At 35.9% G+C, this 17,329-nt stretch overlaps 1 protein-coding gene across 2 annotated transcripts in view; it reads left to right on the top strand.

Annotated features, from left to right (window-relative positions):
• AP3S1 (adaptor related protein complex 3 subunit sigma 1) overlaps positions 1-14,073 on the top strand; it is a 34,355-nt gene extending 20,282 nt beyond the window's left edge. Inside the window, exons 5-7 of one of the 2 annotated variants that reach the window (XM_082783525.1) lie at positions 3,175-3,282; positions 12,771-12,913; positions 13,487-14,073. In XM_082783525.1, coding sequence (XP_082639651.1) covers positions 3,175-3,282; positions 12,771-12,899 — 237 coding nt within the window. In that variant the 3' untranslated portion in view covers positions 12,900-12,913; positions 13,487-14,073. Of the gene's footprint in view, positions 1-3,174; positions 3,283-12,770 lie in introns of both variants that reach the window. The other variant, XM_082783524.1, reaches the window with a different exon arrangement.
• Positions 14,074-17,329: the final 3,256 nt, after the last annotated feature.

Genomic DNA, 17,329 nt, shown 5'->3' with positions numbered 1-17,329 from the left:
TGAGTGGTTTATTAAGGATTTTTAGCCTTTCTAACAAATATTTGATTCTTAAATCTTTACTTAGCAGCAATAGACAGAAGAGAGCTGCTTTCTTCTGAAATATACTTATGAGGTATGGCACAAAAGCAGGAAGTGTGGTGGTTTTTAATATATTACCCTCAACTCATCTTTACATCTTTGATTTAGAGATTTACCTTTAATTCATGGGAAAACTTCATGCATATCCAAAATAATAGCGTAGTTATGCTTTGAAGTATCAGGTACGATGTGTTTATCTCAGAAAAGTGATCATATGTTCCATGTCTTCAGAAACACAGAATTACAGAATCATAGAATATCCTGAGCTTGAAGGGAGCCACAAGGATCACTGAGGCCAATTCCTGGCTCTATATAGCCCCACCCAAAAATCAGACCATGTGTCTGAGAGCATTGTCCAAATGCTTCTTAAACTCTGACAGACTTCGTGCTGTGACAGACTTAGTGCTGCTCCCTGGGGAGCCTGTCCCAGTGCCCGAGCACCCTCTGGATGCAGACCCTTTCCCTAACCCCCAGCCTGACCCTCCCCTGTCCCAGCTCCATGCCGTTCCCTCGGGTCCTGTCGCTGTCCCCAGAGAGCAGAGCTCAGCGCCTGCCCCTCCGCTCCCCTCGTGAGGGAGCTGCAGGCCGCCATGAGGCCTCCCCTCAGCCTGCTCTGCTCTGGGCTGAACAAACCAAGGGATCTCAGTCACACCTCATACATCTTCCCCTCCACACCCTTCATCATCTTTGTAGCCCTCCTTTGGATGTTCTCTCACAGCTTTTTGTTCTTTTAAACTGTGGTGCCCTAAACCTCACACAGTACTTGAGGTGAGACTGTACCAGTACAGAGCAGAGCAGGACAATCCTTTCCCTCAAACAGCTGGCAGTGCTGTGCCTGATGCACCTCAGGATGCGGTTGGCCCTTCTGTCTGCCAGGGCATGCTGCTGGCTTATTTCAACTTGCTGTCAACCGAAGTGTCCAGATCTCTTTCTTCAGGGCTGCTGTCCAGATTCTCTTCCCTCCGGCTCTACATACAGCCAGCATTGCCCTATCCTAGATGCAGGATATGGCACTTGTTCTACTGTTTGTGATTGCTAAGCTCTCTAATTTGTCAAGATACCTCTTCAAGGCCTGTCTGCTCTCAGGGGAGTAAACAGCTCCTCCCAATTTAGTGACATCTGCAGACTTACTGAAAACACCTTCTAGTCCTACATTTGAGTCATTTATGAAAACTTTAAAGAGAACTGGCCCTAAAATGGAGCCCTAGGGAACCACTCTAGCGACTTGCTGCCAGCCAGGTGTAACCCCATTTACTATGACCCTTTGAGCCAAACCCATCAGCCAATTGATCACCCCATCATATATTATGTTTTTATCTAACTGAACATTTTGTGCTGAAGGATACTGCTAGTAACAGTATCGAAAGCTTTGCTGAAATCCAAAAAGTGACATCTGCTGGCTTCTCTTGATCAACTAGATCAACCTTTTCATAAAAGAATTTAAGGCTGTTAAGCAGAAACTTCGCATGTTTCAGCTGTGCTGGCTGTGGGCAATTGCCCTTCAGGTGTTTTTCAATAAGTCTCAAAATAATTTTCCCCATAATTTTACCAAACACTAGAGTGAGACTTACAGGCCTGTAATTACCAGGATCTTTCCTGCCCTTGTTGAAAAATGGAACAATATTTGCCAGCCTTCAGACAACCAGGACCTCTCCAGCTTCCCAAGACCATTGAAAAATAGTGGAGAGAGGTCTTGCAATGACATCAGCCAGCTCTCTGAGTACCCTGCAATGAATCCCATCAGTCCCCATAGACTTTCATGCATCCAGCAGGAGCAGCAAGTCCTGCACAAGTTTGGGCTTGGCTGGGAGTTGTTACTGCAGTCACGGTCCTCCAGCTCAGAGCACTTGGTATACCCGAGCTCATCATTGGTGTTGAGGACAGAGGTGTAGAAGGCATTAAATGTCTGAGCTTTGTCTACATCTCCAAATTGTTTGTGAGGTGACCATCTTCATCAAGTATCAGAGCAATGAATGTTTTCTCTGGTCCTCCTTTTGCTGTTAACATATTAAAAACAACAACAACAAAAAAAATCCTTTTCGTTGTTCCCCACAGTACTGGCCAACCCTAATTGAACCTTGGCCACGTGAATTTTCTCCATTCAAAGGCGAACAGTGTCTTATTAGTCCTCTCATGTTTCCTGACCTCACTTCCAGTGGCTATACACTTTCCTTTTCTGACTAAGCTCTAGAAGAAGATCCTTGCTCAGCCAGACCACCCGTGCCTGCTTGATTTCTGACAATTTGAAATTGCCCGTTCCTGTGCTTTTACTTAAAAATTGACCAGTACTGATGGACCCCCATGCCTTCAAAAGCAGTTTCCCAGAGGACCTTATTAACTAGTTCTCTGAGCAGCTTGAAGTCTGTTCTCCCTATATCCAAGGTTGAAGTTTTGGTGACAATTTAGGGGAAATTTTTGGGATTGCACTATTTTACATTATAAATGAACTCAAGTTTTAGTAGAAAGTATGCGAAAGCAGAGATTAGTGAACCAAGGCTCTCGTTCTGAAATCAGGGTTACAGGGAAGAGGAATTTTAGACATAGCAATTTCATTAATGTCTCCAATTGGTTTATTCAGTCTTTCAGTTTGGGTCCAGGCTGTCAATCCCCATCCTAGATACCGACATCTTTGTATTTGTGGTGTGTGTGTTCAGTTGAGTTACAGCCGTTCCTGAGCCTAGTCGTGGTAGTCATGGGTGAACATCACTCAATCTCTTGTCCTTCATAGATGTAGCCCAAAGTAGTTTTTACACAACTGTGACCAATTTGTTAATATTGTAGAACTTATGCTGCTAATTAGAGCTTTTGTTCATAGTGCTTGGACAGAAGACACATACTGAAAGAAAGATGAATGACAGTTTCTTCTCCTAGCATTGATAAGCAAAGTGGGGTAGATTATGAGATTGTAAAAGAACTATGAGCAAAGAGGATGTTGCAGAAACAAACAGCAGGTTATGAGCTTTTTGTCCCAAATTGTTTTAAAGAAATTATCTTAATTTATTTACAGAATATATGTGTTCCTGGATTGATGAACCTAGGCATCATTTGTCCAGATATGTATTTGACATTTAAATTTTTTCCTATGTTCTTTTTTAGGTCCATAATATATTGGCTGAAATGGTCATGGGTGGAATGGTTTTGGAGACCAACATGAATGAAATTGTCACTCAGATTGATGCTCAAAATAAACTGGAGAAATCTGAGGTAAGAATGAAGCAGCACTATGTAGCATCTAAACTAAAAACATGATTGTAGTAAATGCATGCTTTGTAATGCTGCTTGTTCTTCAGTAGCAAACTATATAGAGCTGCTTGCTTATAATGCTAAAAATTCACAGTGTATCACTAAGTTAGTGTATTGTACGTTTCATTATAAGTAATAATTGCTTAAAAGATTAGCTGTTTAGTTTTTGCTATCTGTATCTAATAGCAGTGCCTGTCATTGCTATTGGGATACATCTGTAGTTCTGTAAGTTTCTTCTGCAGAAAGCATTTTATTTCCAGTATACTTATTTTGTTGGAAACCACTGATGACTATAATAGTTGAAATTAGAAGAACCAAAGTATGTAGACAACATATTCCTGTCTGCTTCTGGCAGCTGAAATAAATGGAATTGTATTTAGTGTCACAAAAACACTGTGACACGATAAAGTAAATTGGAGTTAGATGGACTTGATAGAAAGTAAAGCCCACTTTTAGGCCCTTTGAAGTTGATATGAATTCTGTTATATTGATAATCTGAACATTTGGTCATTGGTTGAGTAGATTCTAGTGAGAAGATGGAATTCTCTACATACCCATATTAGTCTTAGCAAGGTATACTTGCATAACTTGTGGAAATCTCTTTTCCACTTGCTAAGTGGAAAAGATATACACTTGTGGAACAGTGATAAGACATACCTGTAATTCCACATCAAGATTTGGAGTGTGCAAATCTGGATATTAAAATGCTTGTCTTTAATACTGTTGAATGTTTAGGAGAGAAATTTAGAAAGAGAAGGGATTTTAAAATTATTTTAGCTATGAGACAGAATGCTACTTTTTTAAACATCATCAGACTTGTCATGTAAGCTAAAATGCTAGTAGTAAGACTGTGATTCTTACTGATAACAGAGAGAACATATCAGAAGAACATATCATCTGACTTTCAAAGCTTTTTCAAATTTGTAAACCAACTTTTGCTTGAATTGGAGACTTGTTCTAAAGCTGAGGTCAGCTGAGTGGATTGAAGTACTACAGGTGGCATAAATATGAACTAAATGACATTTGTGGGGAAGACACAGAGAGCTTCCTAGTTTTAACTCAAGTACATCTTGTAAAGCAGAGAGAAATTAATTCTTCAGCTTTTTTGGGGTAAATGTATACTGTTCTCCTAATTCTGCAATCTCACACTGCATCATCTTGAGTGTTTTGATACATTTAATTGTCTGTTTTACACAACTTCCAAACTGTTCCCAAGAACAGGACAACACTGTGAAAAGCAGGAAAAAGCAGTTTGATAGGATATTGTGCATGGCAGTACACATCCAGAAAGATCATATTACAGATAATGAAGATATTCAGTACATTCATTTTACCACTTTCTCAAACTCAGAATGAGTTGTTGTTCATAGAGACGAATACTTGGATTTATTCTCATGAATTACTGCTGTATTTGAATAATTTCTGTATACATATATTTTTTATATATTGATGGAAGAGTAGTGTAGTGTCCCAAAAGCTGAATTTACTAAGCAAGTATGTTCTACCTTGTGTTATGCACAAAATCAGTTTCACCTAAAAGCATTTAATGAAGAAGGTTTTTCTTAATTATATGCATTCTATCACCGAATCAACTATAAACCAGTCTCTCATTAGGCATCCAAAACATATAAATTCAGTGCAGCCAGCTGCAATTTTTGCTGTTTTCCATTATCCATCAGTAAGTCATTCTTTCTGTTAAGGTACTTTTAGAAGAAAATCAGATGGTAGAAGGTTAAAAAACAAACAAACAAACAAACAAAAAAACAACAACAAAAACATGGAGAACTCAGAGCATAAGCAGGGAAAATAGCAAATAGTAATTTATTCTTTCACATTCGGCGATGAATTATGGAAGGTAAAGAAGTAGCAGTAATAAATTGAAACACTTGGTGACTGGGATGGAGTAGAACATTTCACAATCTGCTTACCACAAATGTTTTTTTTAGTTCAGTGACTGTCTCTTCTCAAATATAACAGTTATTGTGATAGTTCGCAATACCTGATAAATATCTCTGTAGCTCATTAATTGGTTGTTTCATGGATATTCTCAGAAATTTGCTGATTGATATTTCTTTTCCTTTTGTCTCTTTGATCAAGATTGTAAATCTTTCAGTGTCTTTCCTAAACATGTATTTAGATAGAAGATAGAGGAAAATCCAGTTTGTGTAAATCAAAAACAGTAATAACTTCATTAATAATATTTTTGATTGCTGGTCACTAAGAAATCAAAACTAGTGGATCCTCTTAGTTTTGTTTCATCAGAAAGAAAATTTATTTTAAAAACAAATTATTATTATATCAGCTGTAGTTCATAGGACTGCCACCTGTGCCACAGCATTCAAGCTTTACTCTGTTCCACTTTTTCAACTGCAGTCATGGTTGTGGCATCTATAACTTATCTGTGTTGAGGCTGAATTGCTTTTTGAATTTTGAATTGCCTTTTTGAATTGCCAGCTGAAACGGTGAATCTAATGAAATTGTAAGTAAGCTCCATTTACAGAAGTGTTCTAAATTTTGCAGTGTGTCCACCCAACTTTCCTTTGATACACAAAATCCAGCCATTTGACATTGAGTATTTGATTAGTTTTATATTAGGTTTCTAAATAAGCTTTCAGTTGGGATTTAGCAAGTGAGAAAAAATGTGTTTGTTTAATTCACGAATATTTGAACAATGTTATCCATTCAAAGTATTAATTAATCCTTTCAACAGAGGTTATTTGTTTATATCACTGTGATTGAATCCCTAGCTTTGATTTCTGATTCAGCTCTTTAAGTAGCGTGGATGAGCTAAGAGGGAAATTGTATTTGTACCCTGCAAAAATGTCTTTACTGTATCTCCCTACCTTAAAGTTTAGTGTTTATCTGTGAATGGATTTCTGGTCAACCTTTCTAAAGCCAAAGGATCGTTGTGATTAAGGGAGGGAATTTATGGGAGAGGGGTCATTGGGATTTTATCCAGAGCTTCTGGAAGTATTGTAGGTAAACCTGGGCTACCTTTTCTCTATTTGGAGTGTTCAACTGCCTGTGATTTAGACTTTTAAGTTGGACCTCATTTTTTCCGAACCTCCTGATCTTTTCTAGCTCTTTCATTCTTCTCTCTTACAGACCTTTATCTTTCAGTCTCCCAGACAGGACAGGTAGACAAAGGTATTGCTGACTTTGAGAAAAAAATGTACTTTTAACAAAAAGGGAAAGCAAAATGATGTCAAAGGCAATAAATTATGTAGGCCAGACTCAAAAATTATGTGTAAAAATACCCATACTAGTCCTTGTAGCCTACTTTTTGTGCTAGTTTCTTCTTGTAGCTCCCTCATCTTTTTATTGGCTATAGTGTATTTTACTAGCTTTCCATTGACATCATATTTTTTCTTTTATTTCTCTTCCTGCATTTTAGAATTTAACTTTTCTTTGTATCATTGTTTAAGAAACAAAGAAATATGAACTTGTATGATTTTTTTAAAAAAGGTGCAAAACTGATCTTAATAGAAACTGAACACACAGCTAGCAAAATAGAATGTGATGATATAGTCAATATAGCTTCCTAATTGAAAAAATCTAACATAGGTAAGAAATGTCTTGCTTAGTACAACTTAATACTTCCAGATGAAAACAAACAACTTACCTGCTTGCAAAGAGAAGTGAAGTTTCAGAGTAAGTTTCAGGTAAACAGAACTTAAAAAGAAAACAAACAGATCCAAACAGTTTTATACATGTGAAATAAATTTTTCAGTATAGTTTATAAAGGTGATGTAGAAATACCAAAATTGTTCTTTCAATTACTAAGTGTGTCAAACATAAAATGAAAAGGGCAGTAAGCTTGTACTAAACTTCAGATGTACGTTTACTACCCTTGCCATGAATCACTGGATTTTGGTTTAAGATACCTTGGTAACCCCAGTCACTGAACATGAATGTTAATGAGGAATTGAAAAAGGAGGAGGAAAATATATGTTTAAGGTTCAGTTTATGGTCATTGTCCCCCTGTCATTTGCTATTTGAAACATTTAGTTGAATTCAGCCGTTTGAATGTCGGTCAATGTTAATTACACTATTTCAAACTTCATTTCCATTCATTTTAAGTATCTATGTATTTGAACTGTAGGTAGTTTAAATAGCTAGACTCTTAAGGAGATGAAGTTTATTTAATTTATAAATAGCTTTGCTCTTGTCTTTTTACATGATTTTTCCAGGAAAAAAGGTAATATAATACCTTACTTTAAAACTTAGAAAATACAGTTCTGTAATTGGTTTTACTAGCAGTAAGTTTTATAGCATTAGCTAAAATATTTTTGGGTAGTATGAAATATTTTACATAAATTTGGATTTGTTATGGCACATGAAGAAAATCAAGGAAATGACCTTCCTCTGCCTAATATGTCAACACTTGTAACATATAATCCGTATTTCATTGTAACAGTAGGGAGCTTGATTTCAGTTTTTTTTTTTTATTATTATTTGTGCAAAGCTACTTCTTTTCTTTTTTTTTTTTTTTTTTCTCTGTTCTGCTCACCCATGTTCTGTTTTTATTTTTGGGTCTGGCAATGAAAAACAAACAAACAAATAATTAATCATTCCCATCCATTACTCTTTGTGATTCAAGTGCTTAAAATTTCTAAGAGTACGTCTTAAGTCTTCTTATCTGTTTGGCCTCATTTTGATATACTTGCAGACTTCATTTTGTTTTTTCTCTAATTATGTTCATTTATTTAACCTCATAAGCAGGGGACATGATCATTCCTTTATATTATGTATTGCATCTTTTCATTCTTTCATAACCCTGCTGCTTTGAAGTCATACTTGTTCTGGAAAGAAGTATTAGTATGAAACACCAGCAGCAGAGAGGTCCTTGTACCTCCAGTATATCTGGAAAAGCTTCTTTTGCAAAGCTTTAGCCTGAATTATTTTGTTTTCCAGTAAGCTATATATTTTCACGTTTGTTTTGTTGGTAGCTAGCTCTGTGTAGAGTTGCTTGGGATGGCAGTCTGAATCTTTTTTCCCTTTTCCTGTTTTTGTTTTTTTTTTTTTTTGGTATATACACATTAACTAAATTTGTGATATGTAATCTTCTAATCTTCTTTCCAAATGATATGAGTTTTTTTTTTTTTTTTTTTTTAATAAAACAATGTTTTGGGGGTTACTTTCATGTAATGTTACCGCTGGGATATTATAAGAAACGGTGATCATAACAACAAAGGAAATTGATTCTTACAGTAATAAAAAATGACCTAAGTAAACTAACAACAGTTCATATTTCTCACTTGATAGACTAGGACCACTAGAATAAGTTCTGTTATTAAATTCATCTATTTCAATCTTTAATATAGCATCGTTGTTTTGCATTTATAGAATTGCTTTTTCACTCTAAAAGCGTATGAACATGTTTGCAATAATTTTGTGCAGTAACTGAACCTAAAAAGATAATATGGAGTGTTTCAAGATTCAAGTACAACTTTGATAAGAAATGAAATTGAGAATACAAAGCAGCTGTGGCAAAAAAAAAAAAATCTGATTTATTGGCTCTTTGTAATACCAGCTGTATGCAATTCGTACTGTATTTCTGAAAATTCATTAATGTGTCTTAAGAAGTATCATTTTCACTTGCTTAAGTCATTTGCTGGCTGTGACAGACTACTCATCATTCACTGCATGTTTAAAGCTTGCGTGTTTTGATTTTTTTTCAAGTGAAACGGTTTTTTCTTTGCACCTCACCAAGTTACTTACTGAATTATTTTATAATAAAGGCAGTTGAAACATGTCCAATGCAGTGTTACAATGATGGCTCTTTTAATCAGGTACCTCTATAAAACTGCTTAAAGCACAGTGGTCTGGAAATATTTCATGTAGAACCGTTGTGTTTGTAGATACAGTTCACCTGCTCTAAAAGATGATTAATGGCAGACTACATACTAGTTCTCTGTTTGACATGCTAAAAAGGAATGCAATCGCATTTGAAATAATTTATTCACTATCCAGTTTTGAAGTTTAAGTAGTTTTCAGTCATTTTATTAGATATTTTTTACAAACTGCTCTGACTTCAAAATACAGTATGACTGTTATGTTTTGTATGATCAACATTAGTTTTAATAAACAGCATTCTGCTGTGCATATTACCTATACATTGATACAAAACCACTTAATATAGAGAATCACGGGAGAAGAGACTGTAATAGTTTGAAATTCTCTACTCCAGTATGTGGTAGTGAAAGACAACCTTGCTGGCAAAAAAAAAAAAAAAAAAGAGGTAAACTGAAATTCCTAGTACTTTTTTAAGGGATCTTTGTTGATCCTGATTCAAGTGATCCTAATGAAATGTGACTGTTGGAAGTCGTGACTACATAGGGGGGTGGAAGGGCAATGTGTCAATTGTGGTATTTTGAATAATTCTCAATTGTGTCTCCATTGTGTCCTATGCCATTGGGGCGGGAGGCAGGGACTGTAAGTCTGTGTAAAGAGGATAGCTGCAGGTAGGTAAAAATAATGACGAGTTCTACTAAAACTTCTATTTGTCCATTAAGAATAATTAACTTTCATTAAAATAGGGTGAGGAATCTCCATCCTAGTCACCTAGAAGGCATCTCTCTTTTGAATTGCCAGCCATGCCTGTTTGTGTGGACCATGTCCATCACTTATGGTATTTTTCTGGTTTCCCATTTTTTCAGTTACAAATTGTATAACTCATTGCTTTTGTTACTACTTTATTAGTATTTTCATCTTCTGTATGGAAAACAGTTTACATTGCCCCATTTTTGGCTTTTCTTCAAGATTTTTTCTTCAATTACTGAATATAGAATTTAAAAGGTAGAACCAAATAAAAAGGAAATGCATTTATTGGTTTATCTGATAAAAATTCACTGGTATTTACTCTTCATTTAAAATTAATAACTCTAAGTTCTCAAACAGGAAAAGATACTGACAAACATCTACATATCTTCTGCACCATTTTTGAACATGTTAAATAACAAGAAATTGCAGTATCTAATGCTGCATCTTTAAGATATTGCAGATTAAGGGTTGTGGATTATGGACATGTACTTTTCTTAATACTACTAGTATAAGGTCCATACATTCCCCTTCAAGAAGGGATTGGAATTGAAACGGCCTCAGAAGTGCATAACACTTGGTGACATGAAGGGAAACCAAGGAAAAAGAGGCTTTAAAATTAATTTTTTCCGCCTTTCTAGTTGTAGTTAGCCATACAGCTGAGAAGGGATAATTTGGATTATGTGAAGGGCAGAAGTGAGAGCAAATTACTTGGTTGCATTAAGAGACAGAAGATTTCTGGAGCTTTCTCCTATACCCCCACCTGCCTTTCAAAACTTTGGCATGTAGCACATAGGAGTCTTTGGCAGGGGGGATTTTGTAACAGATGACTCACGGCTATCTGGTCTCTGTTCCTAGTACCAGGAATCCTCCTGTGGCTAACATCTAGGGATTTATGATGCTTAAGCCTTTCCACATAACATAAGTGGGTTAGCTCAAAGTCAGAAACTTTAATAGGTTTTATTTTGACTATGGGTTATCTTTTTGGAGGGGAGAAAAGACTACAGCAGAACTCTAAGTAGGATTTAAGGTGGAAACTTTATGTTAATTTGGCTATATGTTGTTTCTTTATTAAGAGAGTAGTAAAAGGGAAAAGTAGTTGTGCATAGCCTTCAAATAGTAGATTTGTTCTCTGAGGAGTGTATGAGGTGTCCACCTCCTTTTGTGTATTAGTGCAGGTGTACACATCAGAATTAAAATATTCTCCTCTGTCTAAATATACCCTGTAATTACAATGAATTTCAGCGAAAATTGAGAATATGAAAAGGTTATACTAAAAGCAGTAATCTACAAAAACTAATTAATCAAATATGATATAAACTTTTTCCAGAATATTCTCCCGTTGAAATGCTGTGTTTCTGGCTCAGAATTATTTTATGCACGAGTGCACTGATTTCTTCAGTCTTTGACTCCCTTAAGTAAAATCACTTTTAATGAAAGACCTTCCATTTCTACAGGGTTGTTAGGCTTTTCTTTTGTTTGTTTGTTTGTTTGTTTGTTTTTTTACCAATTCTTAGCATGTTGCTTTGTTTCTTGTATTTCTCCCCTTTTTTACTGACCTGTCAGATGCCACAATGTAAAACCACAGTAGTTTTGAAGATCGTTTCACTTTATTGTGTTTTATCTTTTGCAAATATTTTTAAGCCTACTTTTAAAACAAAAATAAAAAGTCCTTTTTTTTTCCCCTACTTATTCACGGAATTTCTGCAACTATTAGTTTTGCTTTAAAGATCTTACAGGCTTTAACTTTTTTATTTTTAATTTATTTTATTTATATTTTTTTAGCAAGAAAAAAAAGACTTCTGCACTTCAGTGGCAAGTCTGAAATAATGCCACAGAGCTAATCCTAAATATACTTAGTGAATTTGGACTTCTAGAAGAAACAATTCCAAATTTTTAATGAGTGCTACCTTTTCTACACAGTATCAAATATCAAACAGTTTTTGGTCTTTAACAGTCCTTAAACTAAGGAAGCTTTGAAAGCTGTTCTTCAGAAACAGTTGGGAATGATCATGTTCTGTATGTCTTCAGACTTACAAGTTAGAAATCATCTTTCTTAGTACTTCAGTAATAAGCTGTAGTGTGTAAACTGCACAGTTATTTTATCTAAAAGGCAGAACTGAATGGAAGTCAGTAACAAACTTCTATATTGCTAAATTTGTATATTTATGAAGTAGAACTATAGCTTTAAATGGAGAAACTGCAGTAGAGGAATTTATTACAAAGTAGGTAGTACAGTACTTAATTTGGCATAATCAGATTATATAATGCTCCTGTGTGCCTAAAGGCTGCAGATATGTTAGCAAATAATTACGAAGGGTAACAGATTACATCATTTGGTCTAGAGAAATAATCTTTCTACATGCTCCTTATCATCCAGAAATGCAAGGTTTTCACCCTTTTCATTTCAGGCTAAGCCACCTTGAATTACCTCATATTTGTTTGCATTTTGATATGTAATATGGTTCAACTGGCTTTCAGTAACTTGCTACTTTGAGGTTACATATTCTGAACCTGTAACCAATATCGGTCAACTCCAAACCACATGAACTCTTAGAATAGGCAAGAGACAAAGACAGCACGTTGAACTTAAGTACCTCGACATTGTCTCTTCAATAACCTGCATATTGCACACACGTGGATGAGCCCTCTTATTCCTCTCTGCATACTTTTCCATCAAGTTGACATTACATGTTTTACCATATAAAAAGGAACGTGTGAACTGTTTTCTCTTTCTGGTTTAATATTTCCAAATAACCCATTTCATTCCAAACACAATTACCATCTGGTCTTTCTAATTGTGTAAAACCATGGAAATACTGGGAAAGTTAGTTGTCTGTGTACACTGCTATTGAATCTTTTCGTAACCAACTTTGCCTGACTTACATTTTTCCTCGCTTTGTACACAGGCTGGTTTAGCAGGAGCTCCAGCCCGGGCTGTTTCAGCTGTAAAGAATATGAATCTGCCAGAGATCCCAAGAAATATTAATATTGGCGACATCAGTATAAAAGTGCCAAACCTGCCCACTTTTAAATAACATGGCTACTCCAGGTAAAACCAAGGAAAAATGTAATAGAGGTTTACCACATAATTGTTTACTAAATAAACAACATGTCTAACTTTTACTATTTGGATAAAACTCAAGGTACTGTATAGACATTATTTGAAAAATCATTGTGTGGAGTTGAATGTTGCTTTTGTCTTGTTTGTGAAATTAAAGGAAATGGGTAGTTCCCATGTGATTTCTAAATTACATTCCTATGCCCTTGTAAGGCATATCACTGTGTTGCGGCTGCTGCAGTATTTTGGGAAAGTATTTAAGATGTTCTTTACTTTGTATAACCTATAATGCTGAGTTTTTTGTATGTTCACTAAGGTCTATAATTAGTGCATTCCTTAACTACTTCTGCTCTTTGTCATGATAATTTAAGTGCAAATATTGCATGAAAACATTAAACCTTTGTTTTGTTTAAATAAAATCATAACAAACTGGACTTCTAAATACCTGTTTGTCTGATATTGACTCATTGCAATAAATCACTTCTATTTCCTATTCATTGAGCCTATTGACTACACATAAATACTGTTGCAGCAAGCATTAATGTTGTATTTTAATCTCTGAAGGTATTACACTGGAGTGTTGTATTGAACATACTGGCTCTTAACATCTCTCACAAAAGCTGTTCATTGTTATCCTGAAGGAAATACTGCCTTTACTGAAGGTCTGATGACTTCTGTTTACATATAGATGTTGAGAAGATACTTACACAATCTGATAGACTTTTCCTGATGGTCTGACTTTGTCTGGGGAGAAAAGGGGACTCAGAAGGGTTTCTGCAGTTGCCTGTGTCTGTTGTGGGAAGTACAGAACAGGCTGAAATGATTGGGCAGCTCAGAACTGTAAATGTAAGTGTATCATGTAATGTGAGAAGAAAAAGGACTCTGCAAAGATACTTACAAGTATACTTTAATAGGGCCTCTGTGTCTGGTGGAATTTGCAGTTCTCTACTTGGAGATTTATGAGATACGTAGTGTTGTCAAGACCTCAGAAAATCTAAGTACTATCACGTCTGTGTAAGTTGCTCAGCTCTTCAGCTTTTCTGTGATTTAAAAAAATAAAGGAGGATAGTGATTAATTTTTATAGTCATGCACTTAAGCTCTGTGTGATGTACAAAACTCTTCAAATGAATAATAAAATCATCATTCGCATATTTAAGAATGCCTCTAAAGTTTTCTTCTCCAAAAACATGTATGCAATTGTAAATTTATATGAAAACACAATAATATTGCATCAAGGACAACACATTTCAGGGCTAGTCTGACTATGTTACTTTAGAAAGTTGTATTTTATGTAAGTGAAACCTTCTTTTGAGTCGAATGTTAGACATAACCCATAGGATAAATGTGGAATCACATCGCAATCTCAGCTTAATCATTTGTAATTACCATTGGTACTTTTTGAGAGCATATGTTGAGAGGGGAAAAAGAGAGACAGTAATTTTGAAGTATAAAATCTGATACAATCTGAGGAACTTAGATGTGTTTTTTAAGAAAATAAAGGAACTTCATTTGTATTGTTCTTATGACATTTAGTAAGCGTCAAGGAACACTTACTATTTCGTAAGTGCATTTGAAAGAAGAATTGCCCTCTTCATCCCTCATGAATGTATATTCTTCCAAGTTAAGTTTCGTAGTTAAGAATTCTGAGGAAATTTCGGGGGGGGAGAGGGATAAGGAGAAAATGAACACTTTGTCATTTCCACTCTGAGAAAAAAGAGAATGAAACATGCAGCATTTTTTATATGATGTAGAGTATCTTTAGTATTCCCAAGTTACACAGCTTAGCTAAAACAAATCTGGAACTGTTAGAGCTTCACCTGCTTTTGCCAACTTTTGTTTTTCTGCTTAATGCATAGACCATGTGACATTCAAAGTAAAGATGTTGGAAATTTTCCACATTGTTCCCTTCTGAGGGATTACTCCGTGCTGCTGCTGCAGAAGAAATAGGAAACTTTGAAACATGTGCTACTCTGACCTACAGATAGTTCTTGCTATTTGTGAAAGAGTTCATAATTTCAGAAATTTTCAAGTCCTCCATTTTTTGTCTCACTTTTCTCCCTCAAGCTCATTTCAGACTTGTAAGTTCACATAATTTAAAAAAAAAAAATCATTCCCTACCGTGAAGTCTTTTCAGGTTTTGTTTGAATCAAACATTTTTCTAACTGTTCAGGGAAAATATGTCTGAGATGCATCTTGACATGAAGCATGTTTCAGTTGAATTTCTCAACTCTCAAGGAAGCCTAGCTATTAACAAATTATTTTAGTGAATTAGAACTTAGCTATTAGCAATTATGTGACTTTTTTAAAGCTTTATTTTATTTTATTTTATTTTATTTTATTTTATTTTATTTTATTTTATTTTATTTTATTTTATTTTATTTTATTTTATTTTATTTTATTTTATTTTATTTTATTTTATTTTAACTTTTGATTACTGTTATTTGTGCCACCTCCCTCCTACCTGAGAATGTGGCTTCTGCAGGAGGGTATTCTTCTCTGGACAGCTTTTCTATAGACATCAGACTTCAAGAAGCTTCTCTGCTTGTGACTGGCTAGCAAACACTTAGTGCAAGGATGTGGCTAAAAGCTACAACTGGAGCTCCCTTAGTAAAAATCCTTGGATGGGAAGAAATTCTTGATTTTTGACATTAGAATTGCATTCCTTTCAAAGAGAAGCTCTCTTTCTCATGCACAAAAGAGGTATACTGCAGAAAGCCTGAATGGTAATAGTTTTGTCTTCACAGATGACATGATCACATGGACTTTCAGCACAGCTGAAGCTATTTACCAGTCCTCTGCTGGAGGAGTGTCATTAGTTTGCCAGGGGGAATGTTACCCATATATGTCACTTGACTCTGCCAGGCATTAAAATAAAACCAGTCATGAGAAGATTGACAGGAATGATGAGAATGTCATCCTTGTTCTTGATCTTCTAGGTCTTGCCTTGCGTGCAGGTAATCAAAGGTTTGCTGTGATGGTGACCTCCCTATATTCATTGCCTTCATGAGAATTATAATGCATTTTATTTTTTTTTCCTAGTGTGTCCTCTTAAATGCTGAGACTGTTTGGTACTAGTGTTACCTGAAACAACACCTCGTGTTGGTTTCCCATGTTAGATTTTCCTTCGTACTCAGTTGTGTTTTCTCTGCTAGTGAAATTTTTAATGCAAGTTATGGGTTTTGGGGAGAAGCTTTTTCATAGGATCATAGCAATTGAACTGTAGTGAGTGTTATTTGTGCTAATTTTTGGTAGCCCTCACGCACAGAGATAATTTTAAGAAGATTGCAACATTAATAATACAAATGAATAATCAAGCATTCAGGGTGCCTTAACTAATCCATTTTCCTACCTTTCCCCACACCTCCTCTTTTTTTTATTATCCAAAATTCCCTGTATCACAGGCCTCAGTATTCTATAAGGTGAGCATGTTCCACATCTGTTTGTGTTCTGGGGATGCAGGGGGAAGTGCCTTAACCAAATCTGAAGCTGCTCAGATTGCTTGTCTTCAAACCACAGCTGATCGTTCTTTTGTTATGTGTTCAGAGATATTTATTATAAAGCATAGTAATGGGAAGATTGATCCTGAATAGACGGTAAGAGTAACTGCCAGCTTGTGACAAGTAATTTTATTTTTTGTCTTTGGAAGGAAAATTCTCTCCTGGGCTAGAATCACAGAATAATAAAATGGTTTGGGTTGGTAGGGACCGAAAGCCCATCTGCTTCCAACCCCCCTGCCGTGTGCAGGGACACCTCCCACCAGACCAGGTTGCTCAAAGCCCCATTCAACCAGGCCTTGAACACCTCCAGGGATGGGGCATCCACAGCTTGTCTGTGCAACATGTTCCAGGGCCTCACCACCCACTGTGTGAAGAATCTTCTAAAATGTGCAGACTACATCTCAAGTATTGAGAGGAAAGGGTATGGAAGCATTTTCCTTTCGAAAGCCAAAGACTTTGTGTTAAGGCCCCTACGGAGCAGAGAGATTATTTTTCTTGCTTGCAAGATGGATCCTTCTAAATAAATGGAGAAAGTGCATAGAGGATACAAGTACCCTCAAGTGAGTGGGTGTTCCCAGTAAACTTGAAACAGTGAAACTGGTTTTCCTGGTGAGGCAGGGACATTAAGTACTGCTGGAAAACCTTTGGACTTTTTCCCCCAGAGGAGGAGGGTTATGTTGGAATCAGCTGAGAATGCTGCCTGCAGTAGCACAGATGGTACAGGTACTGTGTTAAAAGTACTCCCCTCTTCTCTGTGAAGTCACTGTCTTGAGTATGTTTTGGGAAGAGGGAATATTTTACAACATTGAAAGCATATAGAAAATTCTTCCTCTTAAGCAGATGTTGCTTCTCTGATTTATTCTTCCTGACAAGAATGGGTGGAGGAAAGGGTCACTCGTGTAAAGGGAG

The sequence above is a fragment of the Aythya marila genome (assembly GCF_965140915.1).
Source record: "Aythya marila genome assembly, chromosome: Z".
NCBI classification, from domain to species: Eukaryota; Metazoa; Chordata; class Aves; order Anseriformes; family Anatidae; genus Aythya; species Aythya marila.
This window is presented reverse-complemented; position numbering and strand designations above follow the sequence as displayed.